We start from the raw sequence: 22838 nt of genomic DNA on the forward strand, positions 1-22838 counted from the left end.
CGCAATCCCTTCTCCTCTATTCTCCTCTTGGGATCTTGGGCATGCACGCACACGTGCCTGGCGTGAGTTTTAAGCCACCGGGTCTGGGAAGGGAGCTGCGGTCGACTGCATGGGAGTCCAGCGACATAGCCATTACGCTAACTGCTGGTCCCGAGTCATATGATTTTCTATGTTCAGTTTTCTGAGGGCCTACCATACTGTTTTCTTAACAGCTGTACCATCTTACATTCTCACCGGCAATAACTAACATCCCAGTGCCTCCATATCCTTGCAAACACTTGTTGCTTCCTGTCTTTTGATAGTAGTCATCCTAACAGGCAGAAACAGGAAGTACTTTTTTTTCTTAAAGAGGAGGAAACTGAGGCCCAGAGAAGGGGATGGTCACACTGAGGCCAAGGTCATAAGCAAGTCAGTGACAGAGCAGGACCTGGGAGCTGGTCCCTAGACTTCAACCTAGTTCCTACTAAAACACACGGTCCAGTTTCCACTTCTGTGTGCTGGAGGGTGCACAGCATGACCACGGCCAGATATTTCCAATTTATTTGGTTTCATCCTCACTTAAAAATAAAATCAAAATAGTATCAACATCTTAAAATGTAGGGAAGTTTATGTATTAAAAGTCTAGATTTGGGGGCTTGATATTTTCCCAGGGTACTGGATCCCACATGGCTAAAGTCTCAGACCCAGGAGCTTGAAAAACACAGCAGGCATGTGTGCATGCATGCTCAAAATCCACACAGGGTGGAAAAATGGAGCAGGGATTGCAGCATGACCATCCCCCATGGGGGTTACTTTCTTCCTCTCCCTCTCTCTCTGTCTCTCTCTGGCAAGTGTGTACACCCTCTAGTAAAACTAAAAAAAAGAAAAGAAAAGAAAAAGAAAAAGTCTAGATTTCTGATTTCTTTCTTCGATACCAAAATACCTTCATTTTAGCATGGCAATTGAACAACTGCTATCTTTAGATGGGGCATGTGGTCACTGGTTTGTCACATCCCCCACCATTCCCTAATACCCTCCATACTATCCACACAGGCTGCTTGACACACTGACTGGTCCTGGCGACACTATAGTCTGCAGCCTTCTGCTTTCCAAGCACATAGACATTCGTCATTCTATGTGTCAGCAGGCTGGTTCCATACTTCCTTCTCTTCTGTTCTGCATCATCTCTCTGAATGTCTTCGCTATTTCTCTCTTTTTTGCCATAAAAAATGAAACGATATTGCACATAAATAATGCAAAATATACACAGAGACATAATTGGATAGCCTGATTTGGAGACAGAGTGATGTGGTGGAAAAACACTAGCAAGGGTGCTCATCTCGACTCCCCCAGGAACCTCTTGGAAAAACTTAGCAAGCCCCTTCCCTGTCTGCCCTCCTTGCGTTCCTGTGTCAAGCACAGGGTGGTACTGTGGGGTCTTCAAGGTCACCGGGGCGCTCTAGTTTATAATGAAGAGAAGAAGCCACTCCCTTCGTGTTGCTGGTGGAGTGGAGGAAATTGTATTGCCTACTGGAGCTGCTTCCTCCAGATGAGTCCTGAGCACTGGCTCTTCCTGTGGTTGCCACCACACCCACCCTCTGCTTTCTCTTTGCTGCCAGGTGAGGAACGACCTGACCGGGGTTCTGTATGGTGAGGACATCGAGATTTCGGACACCGAGAGCTTCTCCAATGATCCCTGCACCAGTGTCAAGAAGCTTAAGGTAGGCATGGCTGGCCTCAACCCGAATGATAAGCTTATGGTGACACTCCCAGGGGTCCCTAACCCCCTGACTATGAAAAGGACTCAAATTTGGTCAGAGCCTCAAGTTCATATTCACCACAGTACCTCAGACCTAGGAGAAGCCCTGAGGAACTGGTTTCCCTTGGCTTCTCCCTTGCTTGCTGTCCAGCCCTGGCCAGGGGCACAGCTACTTAGAGCTTCACGGTGATTTCCTATCTCCCAACCCAGCCTGAGGTGCAAGCAGGCTACAAGTTATCGTCGTCTCCGTTTTGAAGATGATTTTCCTCCTCGGTGGGAGGAAATATCTTGTTCAAAATCTGCAGCAAGGAGGAATTGCTATTGGGAGTGAAGGCTCAGACCCCCATTCGGTGACAGTCACTTGGAGAACAACAGAAAAAAAAAGGTCAACTAGAAGTTTCCTCAGTTGTAAATAAGCCTCTTGCATTCATCTATTCATTCTGCAAACTCTCTCAAGCACCTTTTATGTGCCTGACCCTCTCCTGGGCTCCCAGACACCGTCACACCTGTCCTTGTCCTCGGTTGCTCACAGCGTGGAGAGGAAGACAGATACCTCTCAAGGGAAGCAGGAACACAGGGAGGGAGTGACTCATCCCCCTGGAAGACGGTTCAGACCAGGCTCCAGAGAATAGCATTTCCCAGGGAAGATTAGCAAGAGCTGGGCCAGGAAGGAGGGCTGAAGGTCAGAGGGCAGAACAGGTCTGCTCCTGGCGAGCTTCCGGTCAGCAGGGATTTCCCAGAGCCTACATGTTGGGGGTGGGAGCGGGGTGGGAAGGAAGATGCTGGGCTGGGAGCAGTTTGGAGCAAGTTTCCAGGAGCCTTGAGTGCAGAGCTAAGAACTTTGTCCTTCACCCTGAGGGCAGTAGGAGCTGCTGGAGGTTTGTAACTAGGCACAGGTGACCACAGAGCTGTCAGTGACATCTTTCCCTCTCTTCCACTCCCTCATGTTCATACATACAGTCACTGGCATGGATGCCAGTTCCTGGTGTGTCCCTGCTGTCTTGGGCTGGCCCCAGGTGACACCAGTCAAAACAGGTGGCGGTGTAGAGCTGTTCCTTCCAAATCCCTGAATTCACAGATGGGGAGCCTGAGCCCAGAGAGGGCGAGCAAGGGAAACAACACTCCTCTGGAGTGGACTCCAAGCCTGTAGGTCACATTTCAGCCCTGGGAGTTTTTGCAGTTGGGGAAAAAGTAGCTAGCAGAGGGCCTGCAGGCAGCCCAGGTGGCTGGAGCCAGATCTGCCCAAACTGTCACTCCATGGCACCACAGCGAGGGCCCGGGAGACTCAGAGTGGGTGGCAGCTCTGCAGGGAGTACATAGGGCGGGGGTGGAGGTGGAAGGAGGTCCCTGGTGCTGCTGTGACATTGTCCTGCCACACGCGGTGGCATCCTCCCTGGGTGCACACTTGAAATAGCTTCCTGTGCCTCAGAGGCTGGCAGAGCTCCGCCAGCTTTCAAGTGTAAAGCGCCTTTGTGTGTGGAGCAGAGGCACTAGTTGAAAGTCTGCAGGAGATCAAGGATGGAACTGGGCGCTCTGCTCATCAACCCGTCAATGCCAATAGAAGCAGGAGAGAGATTAACGATGATGAAAATAGCAGTCAAGTAACCACCTTTCCAGCCCCTGACCCTCCTCTCCCAGAAAGGTCTTGACCTTCACTTGCTCTTTTGATCTTCCCCAAATCTTCAGATAGAGGGAATTTTTGTTATCCCCATTTCACAGATGGAGACTTGAGGTCAAAGAGGTTAAGGAACCGCCTCATCTGGAAAGTGGTAGGCTGGAATTCAAATCCAGGTCTGGACGATGCCAGGATTCAGCCTTCTCTACCACCCTGCATGGCCGAGTCTGGGAAAGAATTCCAAGACCACAGGAGCCAGGGAGAGCAGGGGGGAAGACAGAGGCTCAGTCTACAGGCAGAGTCCCTCTGTGAGGGGTGCTCTTCCCCTCACACCCATGTGGCTCCTTCTCTTGCTTCCTGTTTTTGCTCAGTCATCCCCTTTCCCCAGAGACCTTCCCAGAACACTCGATTTAAAATTGAAATATCTTACCCTCGAACTCCCACTTCCTCCCTTCCTGCTGATTTTTCTCCAACTCACTGATGGACACCTATATTGGCTTTCTGGGGTGGTCATGACAAAGTACCACAGCCTAATGGCTGATGATGACAGAAATCTATTCTACACTCTGGAGGCTAGAAGTTTGAGATCAAGATGGGCAGGATAATGCTCTTTGGAAGGCTCTGAATTCTTTCATGGCTTTCTCTTAGCTTCCGGTATGGTCAGTCATCTTCAGCAGCCCTTGGCTTATGACGGATGTCTCCAATCTCTGCCTCATTTGGCATTTTCTCCCCCTTTTCTTCACATTACTTTCTTATTAGGGCACTAGTCATGTTGGATTAAGCACCTACCCTATTCCAGTATGACCTAGTTCTAGCTAATTACATCTACGATGGCCCTGTTTTCAGATAAGGTCACATTCTGAAGTAGTGGGGGTTAGGATTTAATATCTTTTGGGGGACACAATTCAGTCCCTAACAACATTTGGCATCCTATTAATTTTACCTAGCTGTTTTATCATGTCTCCTCCCATTAGAATGTAAGCTCCAAGAAGCAGAAGTTTCTGTCTGTCTTGATCACTGTTGTGTTTCCTGTCACCTGAAACCCAACCTAATTTGCTCAAGAATGTGTTAAGTGTGTGTGAATAAAACACCCAAGTCTGGACAGATACAGTCAACAGAAGACACTAGGACGAATGCTTAGGTGTAAAGAAAAGGTTGTAAGTTCTGGAAAGCAGGCCTCTGACTTATTGTGGGATAAAATGGAGAAGGAAATAGAGGGCAAGAGGGAAAAAACTAAATATCAAATAGCAGAATGAGAATCTACACTGGAGATAGTGGAGAGCGAAGTAATGCCAAGGAAAACAAAAATCGATAATGTGGAGGACAAACTTGAGATGCTTTCCCAGAATTCAGAGGAAATGGACAAAGAAATCAATCCAACGAGAGGAAAAAACAGAAAAAAAACAAAGAAAAAAAACAGTTATGGAAGCTGGAGAGAGAGATCCTAAGGGAAAGGCAGACAAGAACCAAGATCAAAAACAAAATAGATACCCAGTAGCAACAAGCACGCCCGGCCCCCTGATGTTGTTTTCTAAGACCATGCTCCAATAGAAGGAACCAGAGCTACCTGGAGAAATAGCCAATTCTATGGGGTAGAAGATATGTAAGATGACCCTAGAGCATCTTGTGGTGCCAGAAAGTACTGAAGTGCTCAAACCACAATAATAACGTGCACTGGGAGGGTATGTCAAAGGAATACAGCAGCCAGTTACCGAAAGAGCTCCCAATGGGCAACCCTGAAACTTGACCAGTAAAACAGAAGCAGTATTGGAATATAACTCAAACTATAAAGTAAGCATCCACTAGTCTATCCTTACAAAAATGATCAAATAGATGGGATAGAATAGACTAATCTATCCAGAATAATTCTAAATGACTTATATAGATACCTTGTGCAGCTAAGAAGTGGGGCATAGCTACCCACTTCTTAAATTACTTCCTTCCGAAGAGTACACTGAGAAGGGGCAGGGGGAGAATAACTAGGCAGTGGAGGAACCGGATACACAGGACAGCCAGGCAACCAGGTCAACATCAACAGCATGTATCACAGTCAGACCCTTGATGTGATAGGACACAAAGATGCTTTACTTCCATAGTCTTCCTCTCCCAAACCCATAACCCCAGTCTGTCCATGAGAAACACATCAGACACATTCCAGTGGAAGGTCATTCTGCAAAATACCTGTCCAGAACCCCTCAAAACGATGTATGTAGACCATCAAAATAAGTAAGGCTCTAAGCCTAAAAGACCCTAAAGGGAAATGATAACTAGATGCAATATAGTACCCTAGATAGGATCCCTGAACAGAAAAAGGACATTAGAGAAAAACTAAGGAAATTTGAATTAAGGATAGACTTTCACAATAATAATGTATCACTATTGGGTCATTAATTGTAACAAACGTACCTTATAAATAAGATGTAAATAATAGATAAAATTGGGTGAGTGGGGGTGTATTATAGTTTTTCTATAAATCTAAAACTATTTTCAAATAAGTTTATTTTTAAAAATAGGAGAAAAGGGGCCAGCATGTGGCATGGTGATTAAGGCGCTGGACTCTCACATGGCCGACTGCAGTTCAAGTCTACCTGGCAGCTTGAAAATCACACCAGGCATTTATTTGTGTATGCCCAAGATGACAAGAGGAGCCTGGAGAAGGGATTATAGAATGGCAGACACCCCAGTGAGTGATTTCTCACTCTTTATTTTTCTGTTTCCCTCCAATGAGGACAGGAGTCCTATGGAGGAAAAAAAAAAAAAAAAAACCTTAAGAAAAAAAAAAAGAGAGACAAATTTAAGCAGGCCCAACATAGATAATTTCATATGGAAATGTGTGGACTCTCTGAGGTGACTTCAAAAAGTTCATAAAACATATTATGAAAAAAAATTATGCACAGATTTCAAATTTTTTTGCACCAAAATAGACTCTGACTTTATTTCCACTTTTTCCATGAACTTTTTTTTTTTTTGGTGGAGGTTTTTCGCTATAGGGCGCGTGCGCTCGCCAGACAGACAGAGAGAGACATAGAGACAGAAAGCAAGAAATCACCCCCCAGGGGGGATGGTCACGCCGCAATCCTTTCTCCTCCATTCTCCTCTCGGGATCTTAGGCACGCACACACACGCGCCCGGCGTGAGTTTTAAGCCACCGGGTCCGGGACACAAACCGCGGTCAATTATATGGGGAGTCCAGCGACATAGCCATTACGCTAACTGCTGGTTACCTTTTTCCATGAACTTTTGAAGTCTCCTCATATATGCAGACTAGCTAGCCTCTCTACATTCTAACAGAACTGGTGAAAAAGGGTCATATTTAGACACATTTTGGCCAAAGTTTTTTTTAAGTTTTTAAATAAATTGAATTTTTAAAATTTACTTATTCCATGAGTAAGAGAGACAGAGAGAGAGAAAGAGAGAGACAACGTCTTCAACAAGGTCTTGACACCACAGCCCACCCCCAGCTACAGCCAGCCCTGTATCATGAACGTATGTGTTATTTTGGCAAAACTTTTTTAAATTTTATTTTATTTTTATTATCATTATTATTTTTTAAGCATTCAATTGATATACATCATTTGGCTTGTAAAGAGAATTTACCCAACATGAAATACATCTCAGACCAGTCCAGTTGAGAATACCATACACCTATACACGTTATCATCAATAGGAAACGAACCATTTCTGTATCCCACAAATGTCTTGCCTCTCTATTTTTTCTCCCTGATTTCCTTCCCTCTACTCTTCCCTTCTCCCACCCTCCTTCCACACTGTCTCCAGAGTCCATAACTATTTTCACTCCTTTTATTGGCAAAAGTTTTGACATGTAACTTTAAAGGGGAAAATCTTACACATAACTAGGCCAGAAAGAAAAACATTGCCAAAAGTTTTGACATACAACTTTAAAAGGGGAAATCTTACAAATATCTAGGCCAGGAAAAAAAAAAAAAAAAAAAAACTTCCCACAAAGGTGCAAAAACCAGGCCACCCTTAACTCCTCTACAGCATTAAATCCCTAAGACAATGGAGCAACTGGGAGACATTTCTGCCATGTGAAGCTCACATGATGTGCCAGCCAGGAGCCCTTCTGAAAGTCAAGTCCTCTGTCAGCCAGCAGAGAGCCTTGGCAGTGTAGAGCAGAGGTCATGAGGTCATGTTAGAAACGGCCACTCAGGGACCATTGAAGCCATGCAGGAAAAGTTAAGTCTGAATAATTGTTATAAAAGTATATGAAGATGGGCACTAGCAGATGGCATAATGGTTACATCACTGGACTCTCATGTAGTCAGTCATGGTTTGAGTCCCGGACCTGGCAGCTTAAAACTCACACTGGGCACCTGTGCATGCATGCCTAAAATCCTGAGAGGAGAAGAGAGGAGAAGGGATTGCAGAGTGGCCATCCCCCCTGAGGGTGATTTCTTGCTTTCTATCCCTCTTTCTCTGTCTCTCTGGCAAGTGCACGTATCCTATAGCAAAAATCTCTTAAAAAAAAAAAAGTATATGCAGGTGAAAAAATATGAATACATATAATTGTACATATAATGCAAAAATAGAGACTTTGATAACAATAATCTAGATAGAAAAAATCCAAATATATTCATGGAATTTAAGATGTAGACGAACTTAAAAAAGGAGATTGAGGGGTGCCAGGACTTGGAGAGTGGCATAGCAATAAAACTTGAAGCTCTGTGAGGCCCACGTGGGAAGGTTCTCAGTTAAAGTCCAGAGTCCTCCTTGAATTCTCTGGGCATGGACTTTTCTATGATTTGGGGCTGGCTGAAGCAGGAGGAGGATCGTGGCATTGAGACCCTTTTGGGGGTATTGTCTCTCTCCCTCTTTTCCTACCCATTCTCTCTCTATCTCTGTCTTTCTTGCTAATAGAAAAAATAAACTTTCAAAAATGTAAGTGCTAGGGAACCAGCAGTTAGCATAATGGCTATGTTGCTGGACTCCCACATAGTCGACCGCGGTTCACGTCCCGGACCCGGTGGCTTAAAACTCACGCCAGGCACCTGTGCGTGCGTGCCCAAGATCCCGAGAGGAGAATGGAGGAGAAGGGATGGCGGCGTGACCATCCCCCCGGGGGGTGATTTCTCGCTTTCTGTCTCTATGTCTCTTTCTGTCTGTCTGGCGAGCACACACACCCTATAGCAAAACAAAAACAAAAACAAACAAACAAACAAAAAAACCTCTCCAAAAAAGAAATGTGGGTGCTAAACTCCTGGCCTTAAATAAGGTAGGGACTCAAATAATTTTGCTCATAAATTTTATAATTAGAGAAAAAGAAGCTAAAGAATGCTTTGACTACCTCAGTGGCAAACTTACTGTCATGCAAACAGAACTAGAAACTTCTGAAGCACTAAATACAAGAGCAAAGAAAATCTGGCCCACGTATTGAAAAACCGAACGTACATAAGAAAACCAGAAAACACAACAGAGATCATTGCATTGCAGTCCAAATACAGTAATTCTGACCAGAAGTTCAAATAGGTCATAGTTAAAAGGCAAAGGCTTTTGGAGTGTGTTCTGAAAAATTAACTATAGCTATTTATAACAGACAACGTGACACAGAGAGGTTATAGGTAAAAGGGTGGGCAAAGGTAGACCAAGCAAACCAACTGCACAAGGATCCCAGTACTCCTATCAGGACAGAGAAAATTCAAGGTACAGGCGTTAAACAGGATTAAAGAGAGTTGTTTCCTATAGATAGGAGTGCAATCCACCATGAGAATAACACGCTGGCGGACAATTATTAAAGTTGCATCTCACTGAAATAGGTAAAGAAAAGCCTGTTAGAAATACAAAGGGGAATGGACAAAAACACAAAAGCTTTGGAAAGCATAGCATCTCTCTCTCTCAGTCTAGCACGGTACATTGGACGAAAATAAGTGAGAACATGGAGGAACTGAATAATGTCATGTAAAAGGCTGATTTAGCAGTGCGTATCAAAGTTTAAATTAAGTCAGGCACTAAGACCATCTCTGAGTTATGAAGATCCAGGTCTGTTCCAAACAGAGGGCTTTAAAGCTTAGTTGTTTCCAGGCTAGACTGGAAGCCACTCCACAAAGGCCAAGCCTCGGGCCTTATTGAGAGGATTCCAGGCTTCCAATTGCCCTCTCTGTTCACTGTAGTAGCTTTATCCATCTTCTCTAAGCAGCCCCCAACCCTTTATTCATATGGTTTGTTTGTAAAGGACTCAGTGTGTGTATTATCTGAAACACAGGAATCTACAGACACTTCTGGAACTGAGGAGTGAGGGCAGTTGCCTTGATTCAGTCCAGGTGCTTTGAAGGCCAAATTCTTTCATAGAAAGAACAAGAACTTAAAAAAATATTTTTGTTGTTGTAAAATAAAAACCCAGGACCAGCAGTTAGCGTAATGGCTGTGTCGCTGGACTCCCATGTAGTCGACCGCAGTTCGAGTCCCAGACCCGGTGGCTTAAACTCATGTCGGGCACGTGTGCGTGTGTGCCCAAGATCCTGAGAGGAGAATGGAGGAGAAGGGATTGAGGTGTGGCCATCCCCCCTGGGGGGTGATTTCTCACTTTCTGTCTCTGTCTCTGTCTTTCTGGCAAGCGCACATGCCCTATAGCAAAAACTTCTCAAAAAAAATAAATAAATAAAACAAAACAAACAAAAAAACACCCAGATTTGAAAACCACACAAATCAAATAAATATCTTAACAAATGATAAGAGCAGTCCCACCCAGGTGAGAGGACTTGTCAGAAACTCCAAAAGCTCCTTCTGTCTATCCATTCTCAACCATGGTTTCTCCCCCCAACCAATAGTAACTTTCAAGGGGACTTCCAGAGTTTATGGACAAATAAAATCTGAGTTTATTTTGGTGCAAAAAAAAAAAAGAAGAAATTAATGTATGGTTTCGCTATTATATGCATTTTCCATGACCTTTTGGAGATCCCTATAGAGCCTGCCTTTATAGTCATCACTAACATTTTCTTTTCCTCTGAGGACTCAGACACCATGGGAATGTTGTTCTAGCTATTACCATTTTCTTTGAAATTGTGGTGAAATACACATAAAACTTAACCATTTTAGTTATTTTTAAGTCATCAATTCAATGGCATCAACTACCTTCACGGTTGTCATACAGCCATTCTGATATCTGTTTCTAGAACTTTTTCCTCATCCCCAAACAGAAACTCGGAACAGGGGCTTTTGAATCAAGTAGACCCTGAGCGTGACTCCTGTCCCTGCTCCAGTGTCCATCTTCACAAAAGGACGTTGAGACGTTCACAGAGCAGGATCATGTGATCGGCACCATATGGGAGTGCTGGACTAGCACAAGGGCTGAATAGTTGGTAGGTAATGTTATTTTGGATACCAAAGAAACACCAGAATAGAGAACACACTGAATAATAAAATACTAATGGAGCAAGCAGGCGGTATCATGGTTAAGCCATGTTTTCACATGGCTGACTACAGTTTGAGTCCTGAACCCAGTGGCTTGAAAATCACTGGGCATGTGTGTGTGCATGCCCCAAATTCCAGGATGGAGGAGAAGGGATTGTGTGTGGCCATCTCTGGCATGGAGGAGGGGGGGAATTTCTTACTTTCCCTCTCTTTATCTCTCTGTCTCTCTCCTCTCTAGCAAGCACAAGTGCTCTATGACAAATACCTACAAAACAAACAAGCAAACACTAAATAATAAAATTATGGAATTTCAGAGGAAAAAGCCACGGAACTCCCCTTTTAATGAATATCTTAATAACAAAGGGACTTATAAAACCCAAACTTGGGGATGTTAAGCAGAGTGAGAGCAGTTCATCTGAGCTCCTGGGCTCCCGTTCTGCAGGTGAATTTGCCAGGGGAGGTAGGAGCCTTGTCTGCTGCACCCGAGCATGAGAGCCCCGCGCATCTTTCCCATGGGCCTGTTCTCTCTCTGTCCCATCTTGTCTCAGCCTCTTCTTCCACCTTCCCTCCTACTTCCCCAGTTACATGAATGGATGACCCTTTTTAACACTCACTTTGTGCCCACAAATTCATGGATTCATTTCATCTTCACGGTGACTGCAATAGCGGTCAGCAAACCATGGTCCATGGGCTGAGTCCAGCCTCTCTGTTTTTATGAGTAAAGTTTTATTGGAACACATTCCTTGACCACATTTGACTGCCTCTGTGCTACAGCCACAGAATTCAGTAATTGCAATAGAGACGTTGTGGCCTGTGCTTCCTGCAGTATTTACTATCTGGCTTTGATGGAACACGCCTGCCACCTCCCACTCCGAAGGTAGGTACCATGACTATCTCCATTTTACATGGAAACTTAGTAACGGGCCCAAACCTGTGCAACTGTTAAGTGACAGAGCCGGAATTGTCGCCCCCTCAACCTGGTTGCAGACCAGCTGTCAAATCCAGGCTCTCTCTCAGCCTCCTGGCCACCCACAGTCCTCCACCCACAGGAGGATTCCTTCATGGCCTCTGGACCTTCCAGGGGTCTCTCCTATACCAACATGTTAAAAATGACCTCTGTACCCCAGAGCTATCTCAACAATGCAACAAGGATAAGGAGGCTTTGCAGCTTATATACTGACCATAGAAGAAGCTAATGAAAAGAAAAAGAAACAGTAAGATTCAGGCTTAAACAGAAAGCTCTCCTATTAGGTTTGAGCTCCAAGGAGGCATCAGGGAAACCCTCTAAACTGAACCAGACTTTCCTATCTCCCCACTCCCCACCCAAAGAAAAAGAGAAGAAAAGAATGCCTCTGCCACTCAGAGACATATTTAGCTTTATTTTTGAGGAATTCACAAAAATAGCCCAATTCTTCTTCAGCATTAGCGTGCATGCTTATGCCTCACATTAAGGGGGCTGCTTTGGCCAGTCAGTCAGAGAAGAGAGGTGTCAGAACCAGTCCAGGGTCGACATCTGCCAGAGAAGGAAGGATATTTGTGTCCTACAGCTGCCAGAACAAGTCACGAGTTGAGTGGCTCAAAACAACACAGATAGACCTTACAGTTCTGGAGGCCAGAAATCCAAAATGGGTCTCACTGGACTGAAGTCACGGTGTCACCAGGGCTGGTTCTCTCTGGAATTCTGGGGCAGATGCTGTTCTTTTTGCCTTTCCAGCTTCTACAGGCTCCCTTGGCCTTGGCTTGTGGCTCCTTCTTCCTTAGCAGTCAGCGAGACAGTGGGTCTTTCTCCTATCGTGGCTCCCTTTCTCTGATTCTTCCACTTTTAAGGACCTTTGTGATCACATGGGGTGCACCTGGAGATTCTCTTATTTTGAGGTGGAGGGGAGATTATTGCTATAGGGCGCGTGTGCTCACTGGAGAGACAAAGAGACAGAAAGTGTAAAATCCCCCCCCCCAGGGAGAATGGCCACACAGCAATCCCTTCTCCTCCATTCTCCCCTCTGAATTTTGGGCACATGTGCACATGTGCCCGGTATGAATTTCAAGCTGCCAGGTCTGGGACTTGAACTATAGCTGACTACGTGGGAGTCCAATGACATAACCATTACGCCATCTGCTGGTCTCAGAAAAATCTCTCAATTTGAAGATCAGCTGATAAGCAACCTTGATTCCATCTGCAACAGAAAGTTCCCCTTGTCCTGTAGTATAACATATTGGCAGATTCTGGGGTTTAGGATGTGGACATCTGGGGGAACTCCTTTCCTGTTTATCACAAGAAGACCACAAAGATGGACCTTAGGGCATATTGCTCTCCCATTTGCTGTATTACAGAGTTCTAGCGGGAACTGTCCTCTCCTTCCCCACACTGGCCGTCAAAGTCCTGCTGGGAATTGTCCCCTCTTCCCCACCAGATAGGAGAGTCCTGGTAACTGCCCACCCCTCCTCCCTACACTCTGAAACCGAGGTTCACACAAACACCCTGAGCAGATGTAAAGCCACTGAATAAACAAGGCGTGTCTTCCCAGAAGGCCAGTTTTGCTAAGAGACCTAGGGAAGAAAATGCATTATTTTTGTCCTAAGACAATAGATATATTATTAGAATGCTAAATAGACATGAACTTTGCAGATACCATAACAGACTTTAAGGAAATGCCATGTTTTGCCAATAGGTTGCTGTGGGCTATTCGATCTTTGTTTCTTCCCTTGAGAGTGAGCACCTGCTTCTCTGTCTTCAGGGACTTTTTTGGTGATTGGGGGGTGGAGGGAGCAGGCAGGCTAAAAATGACTAATTTTAGCTGAATAAAAGAGTACTCATTCTGGGTGTGGAATCAGTCTATGAGGGCCAGGAGGGCTCTGGAGACTACCTAGCCTAACTTTCTTAGATATGATGAGGGTCTGCATCCAGACAGGGGGACAGGAGCAACTGGGCTTCCTATGCCTTGGCCAGGACCTGCTGCCCCAGCTCAGGCCACCTTCCAGCCTGTATCATGGCCAGTGTCTGATAGCTCAGCACTTTAGGACCCATAGCACTGCAGGCAGGACACTTCATATCACCTAGAGGTTAGCATCAGGGATGACCCTAACCTTCCTAGCAAGGCCCCACACAACGTTCCTAGCAAGGCCCCACACGCTTTCCACAGGGAAATGGCCCCCTGGTCTTCCTACTCTTCTGCTTTCCTTCTCTTAAGAATGCACACCAGCTTTATTTTTTAAATTTTGTTAGAGGGCCCTTGTGCAAGTGTGGGGGGGGGAGAAAGTGAGAAAGCAACTCTCATGGGGAATAGTTGAATAGTCATCTCTTTTCTTCCCTTTGGGATTTTGGGCATGCATGCCCATGCAACCAGTGTGTTCCTCAAGCCGTCAGGTCTGGGACTTGAACTACACAGTCAGCCATGTGCTATCCAGCTGCTTCAACCCTGGGGTGATGGCACACCAGCTATTTTAATGATCTGGGTTGCATTTACCATTCATGTCCTTTCCCTTCCAAGTCTGCACAGCTTTTCTCCTGAGTCATTGTGCAGGCTGGGTGCCGAGTTCCAGTAACTCAGACCCCGTGGACAGTAGGCAGGGGAAGTGACCCAGCACTCAGATTCTGGGACCATACCAACCTGGGGTCTAGGCCAGTGCCGCCACTTCCTACCTGTGTGACCTAGTGTCTTAGGTTGAAATTCCCAGAAACAGAACTCCAGATTCTTGCACAAGTGACCTATGGAAGGAGTGCTCTCGAGGGAAAGGGAAGGAAGTGGGATTAGGCAGGAGGGCAACCAGGTCAGGAGGCCGCTTGGCAGGAGAACCCTTAGCCTGGCCCGGTGAGGATCTCTGAAGCACAGACTGCACAGGGAGCTGTCCAGCTATTCAGCAGGGGGACTGGAGTCTTCCACCCAGTTGTGGCTTCTCACAGGGACGGGGCTTCTGTGGCCTCCCAGGGCCTGGCAGCTCCCCTTAGCCAAGGACAGTTCTCCAGGGAAGAGTGAGCTGTCAGCAGCCCACCTACACAGTGCCAGTAGGTGCACCAGCCCCAGGGAGAGGAGGGATTCAGCGGACCCATTGCACTTGGGAAAGTTGCCTAATTCTTTGGACCTTGGCTTGCTCGTGAAACTTCCCAAGGTAGGCATAAGAACAGCACTCATTGCCTAGGATAGGGGTGATGTAGTGCTTAGCATCCCAGCTAGTAAGAGCTCAGGAATTGTCCTTTAGTCTTCTGGGTTGAGGTCCCTCCATTGTAAACTAGGGGCTGCATACTAGTTCTTTGAATGTGGTCATCCTCAAGTGTGTGTGTGTGTGTGTGTGTGTGTGTGTGTGATTTTCAGCTCTCTTTAGGCATCCCAGAAACAAAGTGGTTCTTGATAGTGAATGAGAGGGGACCAAGAACGAGAAGAAATCTATCCAGGGTTGGTTTGGACAGTGTTGGGCTCCTCTCCAGAGAGAGGTTAGTGGGTCTTCTGTTTCACACGTCCTGCTCTGTGATGGGGTGTTTGGGCTGAGCACCACCCACCCCCCTCTATCCCACACCTCAACTCCATAGCTGTTCCTTCCTGCTTTTTGCCCATCCTTGTGTCAATGGCTTCTTGAGGGTGTGAACACAGGTCTCCATCAACAGTCTACACCCTAGACTTCACCATCTGAAAAGACGCTGTCATTTGTCCAACCTCATGTCATCTGCTTTCATTCTAGGTGGCCCCCTGCCTAGCTAAGTCCATGAAAGAGTTTTTCGAGACCCTGCCTTCTGCTGCATTCTGTTCTCTGTAACATTCCAGCTCTGTTCTGACACTCTCATCCTCAGGGCCATTCCGTGCCTCTCCTTCCCTCCCTCCCTCTCTCCTCTGTGGTTCTCCTTAAACTGCCCCAACCCTTTCAGGCTAGGAGCCTATGCTCCCTGGAAGGGAGGCGAGGCTTGGCAAAATCAGGGGCTACTGCTAACCTGAAAGTTCTCTTCCCACTCTCTAGACTATCAGGAAAAGATACAAGTTACGCAACACTAAAAAGTGTGAATCTAAGACTTTTGTGTGAGCATGCACAAGTGTGTCAAAACTGTTAAGATTCTCCAAATCCCAAATCTTTCTCCCTATCCCTGAACTTCCAATAAGATGCCACTCCTGAAGGAAGAACCAGGTACATTTGTGCTTGCACACCCTCAGGGCGCCTCCTTACGCCCTGAATACACCTACCCTGGTTTAAGATGCACCTACCCCCATTTAAGATGCACCTGTGTATCCTGCTGTCATGGTTTCCTCCAAGGGTCCTGTCTCGGGCCTGCCCCCTTTAGCCAGTCCCCCTTCCCTGGATTCTAGGTCCATCTAGGTACTGAATTCTAGGTCCATCTAGGTACTGAATGCTGGTTCCTCCCCCATTCTCCCTGACTGAGTGGCATCTAGAAGCAGAGTGGGTGTGACCGTTTTCTGCATCAGACACAACCCAGGCCTGGATCACTTCTTTCTCTAGGCCCTCTGATAACCAGGGAGAGCTCTGGCTCTGGGGCACTGTTCAGCCCTTGGGAGAGCCTTTCGTCTCTCTCAGGAAATGTTAACTAGATTGGTGATGTTCTGGGCCCCATCCAAACCTGACCGCCTGGGAGCATGAAACTAAGCGGCCCTTGCAACTTGGTTGTCATGGCAACAGAGACATTACCCAGTCCATAAGTGGCAGAGCTGGTTATTTATCTGTCAGCAGGTGGTCAGGCAGTCAGTCAGGAAGATGTGGGTCCCTTGGCCTATTTGAGAAATGGACACAGTGAACCCAGTTCAGTGTCCAGGCCCCCGGGCTAGCAGGATAAGTGCTATGAGGGTAATGGCCACAGCTACTGCATAATCAGGGAGGGGGAACCAGCAGTTAGCGTAATGGCTATGTCACTGGACTCCCACATAGTCAACCACGGTTCGCGTCCTGAACCCGGTGGCTTAAAACTCACGCCGGGCGTGTGTGCGTGCGTGCCCAAGATCCCGAGAGGAGAATGGAGGAGAAGGGATTGCGGCGTGACCATCCCCCCTGGGAGGTGATTTCTCGCTTTCTGTCTCTATGTCTCTCTCTGTCTGTCTGGTGAGCACACGTGCCCTATAGCGAAAAACCTCTACAAAAAAAAAAAAAAGAATAACCAGGTAGGCAGGCCACGTGCTTGGTGCTGCACACCACGCTCATTCACTTCATCATATGTTCAACGTGTAGATATCAGCATGTGTGCCATGCCCTGTGCTAGGAACTGGGGACCCAGAGATGAGTCCAGTTGCCTTCAAGCCAGTGAGGAAGCTGGACAAGTAAGTGGACTTGGCCATAATAATGGGAAGTGAATGCTCTGGGCTCACTGAAGAGGAAATACCCCACAAACCTGCTGGGACAAACAGGTGACTTCTCGGAGTAGGGCTGCCTGAACTAAGGCAGGACAGGTAAATCGCAGCTATCCAGGTGAGCAGGTAGGATGCCAGGGAAGACCTTCCTAGATGGATGAGCTTGCAGAAGAGGGAGGGAGAAGATGGACAAATGAATGAGTGAACAGCAGACCTAACATAGGGACCTGCAGATAGTTCATTTTCACTGTCATGGAGATAGTGAGGCATATGATAAAGAAGTGAGCAGCCATCAGCTGATGAGGAGTCAAGAATGTTCTAAGGGGCTCAGATGTTGATGTGTAAACCACATGGAGTCATGGAAAGATTTCACACCATCACATTTGAGTCTTGGGAGTAATCCCTTTGTCTGCTCAGTAGAGACCAGGGAGAGGGCAGGGTTAGAGGCAGGGATCCAGGAGGGAAGCTGTTGCTGTTCACCGAGTAGATCCATCATCATGGGGCTGGGGAGATGGGGATGATTTGGGAGCTGGTGAGCATAGGACCAGCAGGTTCTGGTTAGTACTTGGTTGTGGGAGTTGAGGAAGAAAAGTGAGTCTAAGATGACTCCTAAGTTCCTGACTTGGTTGGGTACGAGGTTGGCAACTCCATTCTCAGAGATTGAGAGCACAGGGGAGGGGCTTGTTGGGAAAGGTGATGACTCCCGCTCGGGACATGTTGCACTGGAGGTGCCTGGCAGAAGCCACCTGCGGGTGGCAAGTGGACGGCTGGGTCAGGGGGGCAGATTTGGGAATCCACACATACAGAGGTAGTTGTATTCAAGCTCCTAGTAAGGTTATCCAGGGAGAATGACGGAAGCAAAGAGCTGAGGGCAGACCACCAGCATTTAGGGTTGGGGAGGAGCAGGGGGAGCTGACGCCAAGGAGTCTGAGCAGAAATGACCTGGGAGGTAGGAGAGGAACCAGGAGCGAGCATAATGGAAGCAGCAGATAAGTCTTGTCATGATGACGCCTCCAACCACTGGGCAAAGAAAGTAGGATTACCCCATTTCAGAGATGAAGAGATCGAGGCTCCTGGACCCAGGGTATATAGATAGTCCACCGACTAGCTAGGATCTGAGCCTAGATCTCTCTGATTCCAAAATTCCAACAAATGGTTTCCATTGTCCCACGTTTAGCAACGCAGGGTTTGGCACAAAGTAGATGCTCAGTAAATGTTTGATGGGCGGATAAATGGATGGAGGGATAATGGATGGATGGATACTATTAGCAGCAAGAAATGCTCAAAGATTTCAACGAACAAGCAGAAAGACCCTGGAGTGCATCTGGGAGCATGTCCATGGAACGGAAGCAGCTTAGAACTTTTTATAGCATTGCAGACGTGGTGATGACAAAGGCTCGCCTTCCTTCAACTGTTCTGTTAACCATCTTTTAGAGTCTTTTCAGAGCAAGAGTTTTTTTCCCTTCTTCTTTCCATTCTCGCCTGCAAACGAAGGATGATTTTAGAATCCAGGCCTTTTTTATTTTGCTAAAGTACATGATGAGTAAAATGGCCTCCCAGTCAGCACTTTCCAATTTTGAAAGATGCTAAAAATTGATCTTTAAAGGCATGTTTCTCTTCTTTATGCATCAAAAGGCCTTGAGGCCTGCTGGAGAGGATGGACGAATATAGGAAGCTGGGGTGGAAGCAGGTGTGTGGCCAGGCCCCATCTGGCCTCCTGGTGTCTGCCTTCAGCTGGTCTCCATATGGCAGGGTCCTACCTGGATCCCAGTCCCCTAGAAAGCAACGGGGTCCGACTCCCCGACCCAGGGAGGATCCTCAGGCAGACACCCAGTAAATGTTTGCCAAGTGAATGAATGAGTCACAGTAAACACCTATTAACCACATTGAGATAAGGAAGTCATCTCATTTGTAGAGCTTTGCAATAGAATTTTTCTTAGAAGTGAAGATGGGCCAGGGGAGTTACAAGATGCTAATGCTGGAGCCAGCCAGAGGCGCAGTGGGAATGAAACTCTCTCTGATGCAGGACTCACATGGAAAGAGTTCGTATCCTGAACCTTTCCTGAAAGCACCTGTCACGTGTCTGCCCATGATCTGGGCTGGCTGATGCTGGGGGGCAGTGAGGGAAGGAAGCCCAACAACCGCATTAGAGGAGCTATCTCTCTGTTTCTTTTTTTCTGTGTGTCTTTCTCCTGGAAGAAAGAAACTTAGAAACAGTACTGACGTGAGCTGGCAAGTTTTGCACACTTACTATGTGTTAGACACCATGTGAAGCACTTTATAAGACCCTCACATGAAGGTCTCCCAGAAATCGTGTCTGGAAGGCACTACCATTATCCCCATTTTGCAGATGACAGTTGAGGCTGAAATGGGAAAAGCAGCTGAGGCTGCCTGAGGCTTGTTAGTGCCTCTGAGATTTGAACGCAGCTCGCAGAGACTCTGAAACATCTCAATTGGGAGGCTTTGGGAATTCTAGGAATGTGTTGAGGGGCTGTCAAGAAGGTAGAAAGGCCTAGAATACTGTGGGAAGGAGATTGTTTGGCTGGGGTCTTAGCTCTCCCACGCGTCCACAGCTCCCCATGCGTCCTTCCTCTGGCCTCAGTTTCCCCAGATGTAAAGTGATAAAGGACAGGCGGCGTTCTGGCGCCCTCCCAGCATGCCTGTTCTTGTTGGAGGAGAGCAGGGAAGACTCCAGGGCCCTTGGAGTCCTCAACTTTAGTCTGCAACTTGCGCGGGTGTGCCCCAGGGCTTGTCTGCCACACCAGCAGGGCCCAGGCAGGAGCTGAGGGAAAGCTGGTTCCAAGAAGCCAGAGAACCCAGACTGGGCTGGAGTAGGGGAGGTTCTACTCTGCCCACCTGCCCAGGCAGAGCTCTGGGCTAGAAACCTGGAGTCCAGAAAGGTGCTCTGCCCTTTGCCTGGAGCCCCCTGTGGGCACCCATCACCCATTCGCCTTCACACATGTGTCCTTCTGTCCACAGGGGAACGACGTGCGGATCATCCTTGGCCAGTTTGACCAGAACATGGCAGCAAAAGTGTTCTGTTGTGTAAGTACACAGTCTTGTCCTTGGTGTCTTTGGGATGGTTTATGAAGCTTTTTCTCAGACTCCTTCTCACTGGGCTGTGCAGGGGCTCGTTGGATCAGTCTAGGAAGCAGAAATATTGTCCTTTCCTCTTCTCCAGGAACTAACCCTCTGGGGCTCAGACAGTGCAGTCATTGGAGGAACTGGGGACGTTGATTTACCACACCCGCCATCTAACCCACTGTCTAAGCCCCACCAGCTAATTCTAACTCAACCTGGCTAGACCTAAAGGAGCTCTGCGTGTGCACTGCACTGAGAAATGCCAGATACGAGGGTGAGAATGGGGTGACTCCCCACCTCCACCCTATGAGCAGAGCACAGCGTCTTAAGTCTAGAACCATCGAGTAGTCAATACCTACCCTGAGTACTTCACCGTTGGCCGGTGTGTGACAGGTGACAAAGTCCCCTCTTATACCTTACCTCATTTCATCTTTTCAAGAACCACAAAGAACAGCTATAGTTATTCCATTTTACAGGTGAGGAAATAGAGGCCTAGACAGGTGAAAGGCTGGTCCGAGGACCCTCAGCCAATTCATGGCAGAGCCAAGACTCAATGACCGCTCACCCGAATTCCGCTCTACTCTAAAAATAAGAGGATTTTTTATTTGTTTGTTTTTCTCAGAAGATGTTCTACTTTGTTATATATAAGGGTTCCAACACAAGGACTAAGTATCTTTCTATTTTGTTGCTCTGGGTCGCCCTCTACCTCGAATCAAGAGAAAAGCCAGCAGCATGGGAGCACGGTTCTGTGAATCAGTCTCCCGGGTAAGCTTCTCTGAGACTGAGCTTATTCCAGTAGTCTCCAGCAATGGGTCACAGGTCTGTGTTCTCTGATCTTTTTGTTGGAAACTTGGATAAGGTTTAACTAGCAGGCTTGTAGGAGTTTTAGAAATCATGAAACACATTGGATGGCAGGACCAGGCGCCAAAGAACCTTAACAGGTTGGAATGTTTGCCTGAATCCAAGAGGAGCTAGTAACTAAATCAAACAGCCCAAGTCCAGGGTGGTAGAGACAGAGCTGAAGAGTACTGTGTGTTGGAAGCAGAAGAGACTTGGGGAGGGGGTCTCACTTGACCCCAAGCTTACTGTAGGGCCTGGCGCCTGAGACCACTAGTGTGAGCACAGCTGTCAGAGTCATAGCAGCCTCAGACTGCATGTCCACAGCTGGGAGGGGCATGGGGGAACCACTCAGCCCTCTGCTGGAGAGACCCCACCTGGCGTAGACTGCCCAGCTCCTGGTGCCTGCTTCAGGACAGACACAGAGGTTAAAGAGAGATCGGGGTGGGGACAGAGCAGTGGCTAGAAGTCAGGGTCACATGGGTTGTTTCATCCTGGAGGCTCAGAAGCAAAATGGGAGCTGCCCAGTCATCCTCCTATTTTCCCAGCTGTAGGGAGGGGCTTCAGGGTTGACATTTCAGGAGCTCCTGGATGGAGCTTGGTATGCAGCAGTGGGTCAGCTTAGGTTTAAATCCCTGCTCTGCTGCTGAGAACTGAAGATGGGCATGTTGTTTATGTGCTCTGAGCCTCAGTTTTCTCATCTGCAAAGTGGGTACCATAATAACACCTGTCTCACCGGATTGTCGTGGAGATTAAAGGAACAAAAAGTCTGCACAGCGCCTGTTGTACAGAGAGCCTTTGGTAAATGTCAGCGAATCCCTTTTTGTTTGTTTCTGTAAGGTCTCAGGTGTTTGAAGATGGAATGGGCCGCCCTTGGGCTAGCGAGTTTACTGATGGATTTCGCAGAATTCTGTTGCAAGCCCTACCTATCAGTTAAGGATAGCAACAGATCTTTCCACATTGAAATCTAAGGAGGAATCCAAGAAAAATGGAAAATCTAGAGTGAACGCAGTTACTAATTTTACTATATAACTTTGTTCCATACTACCTACGGTCCAGAAATAGCATTTGTTTTATTATTTTTTTAATTGCTATAAGGGTGTGTGTGCTTGTCAGAGGTAGGAGGAGTGAGCAATCACCCCACACAACAATTCTTTCTTCTCCTTTTGTCTCTCAGGATCTTGGGCACACACATGCCCAGTGTGATTTTCAAGTTGCTGGGTCAAGGACTTGAACTGTGAGGTCAGCCATGGGATCTGGGATCTGGTGCTTTAACCTCCATGCCTCCTACTGGCCCCAGATATAACTCATTTTTTAAATTTCCATTTTAAAAAGAAAAACAGTGCACCAAGTTGGGGAGCTTTTAGGGAAGAAACCAGGTTTACCTCTCCATGTCCCTGGGACCTTGCCTGGAGGTGGTGCATGACCGGTGATTGATGTTCATCAAATGAGGAAAACAAGTAACGGCAGGACACAGAAATGAATACAGTAATCTGTGAAGATGCCGCAGCAGGCAGGTACCTCCTCCCCTTTGCAAGAAGTGAAGACAGACCTCTTCTGATTCCAGCAAACCGAGCCCAGGCGGGGCTGTGCCCTCTCTCTGCACGGTGCCCTGGGGTTATTTTCCCAGTGGCCTTTCCAGCTGTGGCTTGTACTTTAGAACAGATGGTGTGCTATCTTCCCTGTGACCCAGAGCCCCGGGCTGCCAGTGTGCATGCAGCAGGGACACCTCTCATCCCCTTTCCTCTTCGCTCTCATTAGACTCGTGTTTGTTTGAGATAGGCTTTCCCCTAGCGTCTCTACTGGCTGCTTCATTCATGGAGGGACTGTCGGAGGTTCTGCCTGAGAGTTCGGGAATTGAGCCCTCAGATAGAATCCGCCCTCAAGGGCTTATGGTCTTGCCTGGTTAGAATGGAAC

General features: G+C 47.2%; 1 protein-coding gene across 1 annotated transcript in view; it reads left to right on the forward strand.

The window, feature by feature from the left end:
* GABBR2 (gamma-aminobutyric acid type B receptor subunit 2) overlaps positions 1 to 22838 on the forward strand; it is a 414026-nt gene that overhangs the window by 214200 nt on the left and 176988 nt on the right. Inside the window, exons 4-5 of the mRNA XM_006143690.1 lie at positions 1599 to 1700; positions 19982 to 20047. Coding sequence (XP_006143752.1) covers positions 1599 to 1700; positions 19982 to 20047 — 168 coding nt within the window. The remainder of the gene's footprint in view (positions 1 to 1598; positions 1701 to 19981; positions 20048 to 22838) is intronic.

This window comes from Tupaia chinensis, unplaced genomic scaffold, assembly GCF_000334495.1.
Source record: "Tupaia chinensis unplaced genomic scaffold, TupChi_1.0 Scaffold000104_1, whole genome shotgun sequence".
Classification (NCBI taxonomy): domain Eukaryota; kingdom Metazoa; phylum Chordata; class Mammalia; order Scandentia; family Tupaiidae; genus Tupaia; species Tupaia belangeri.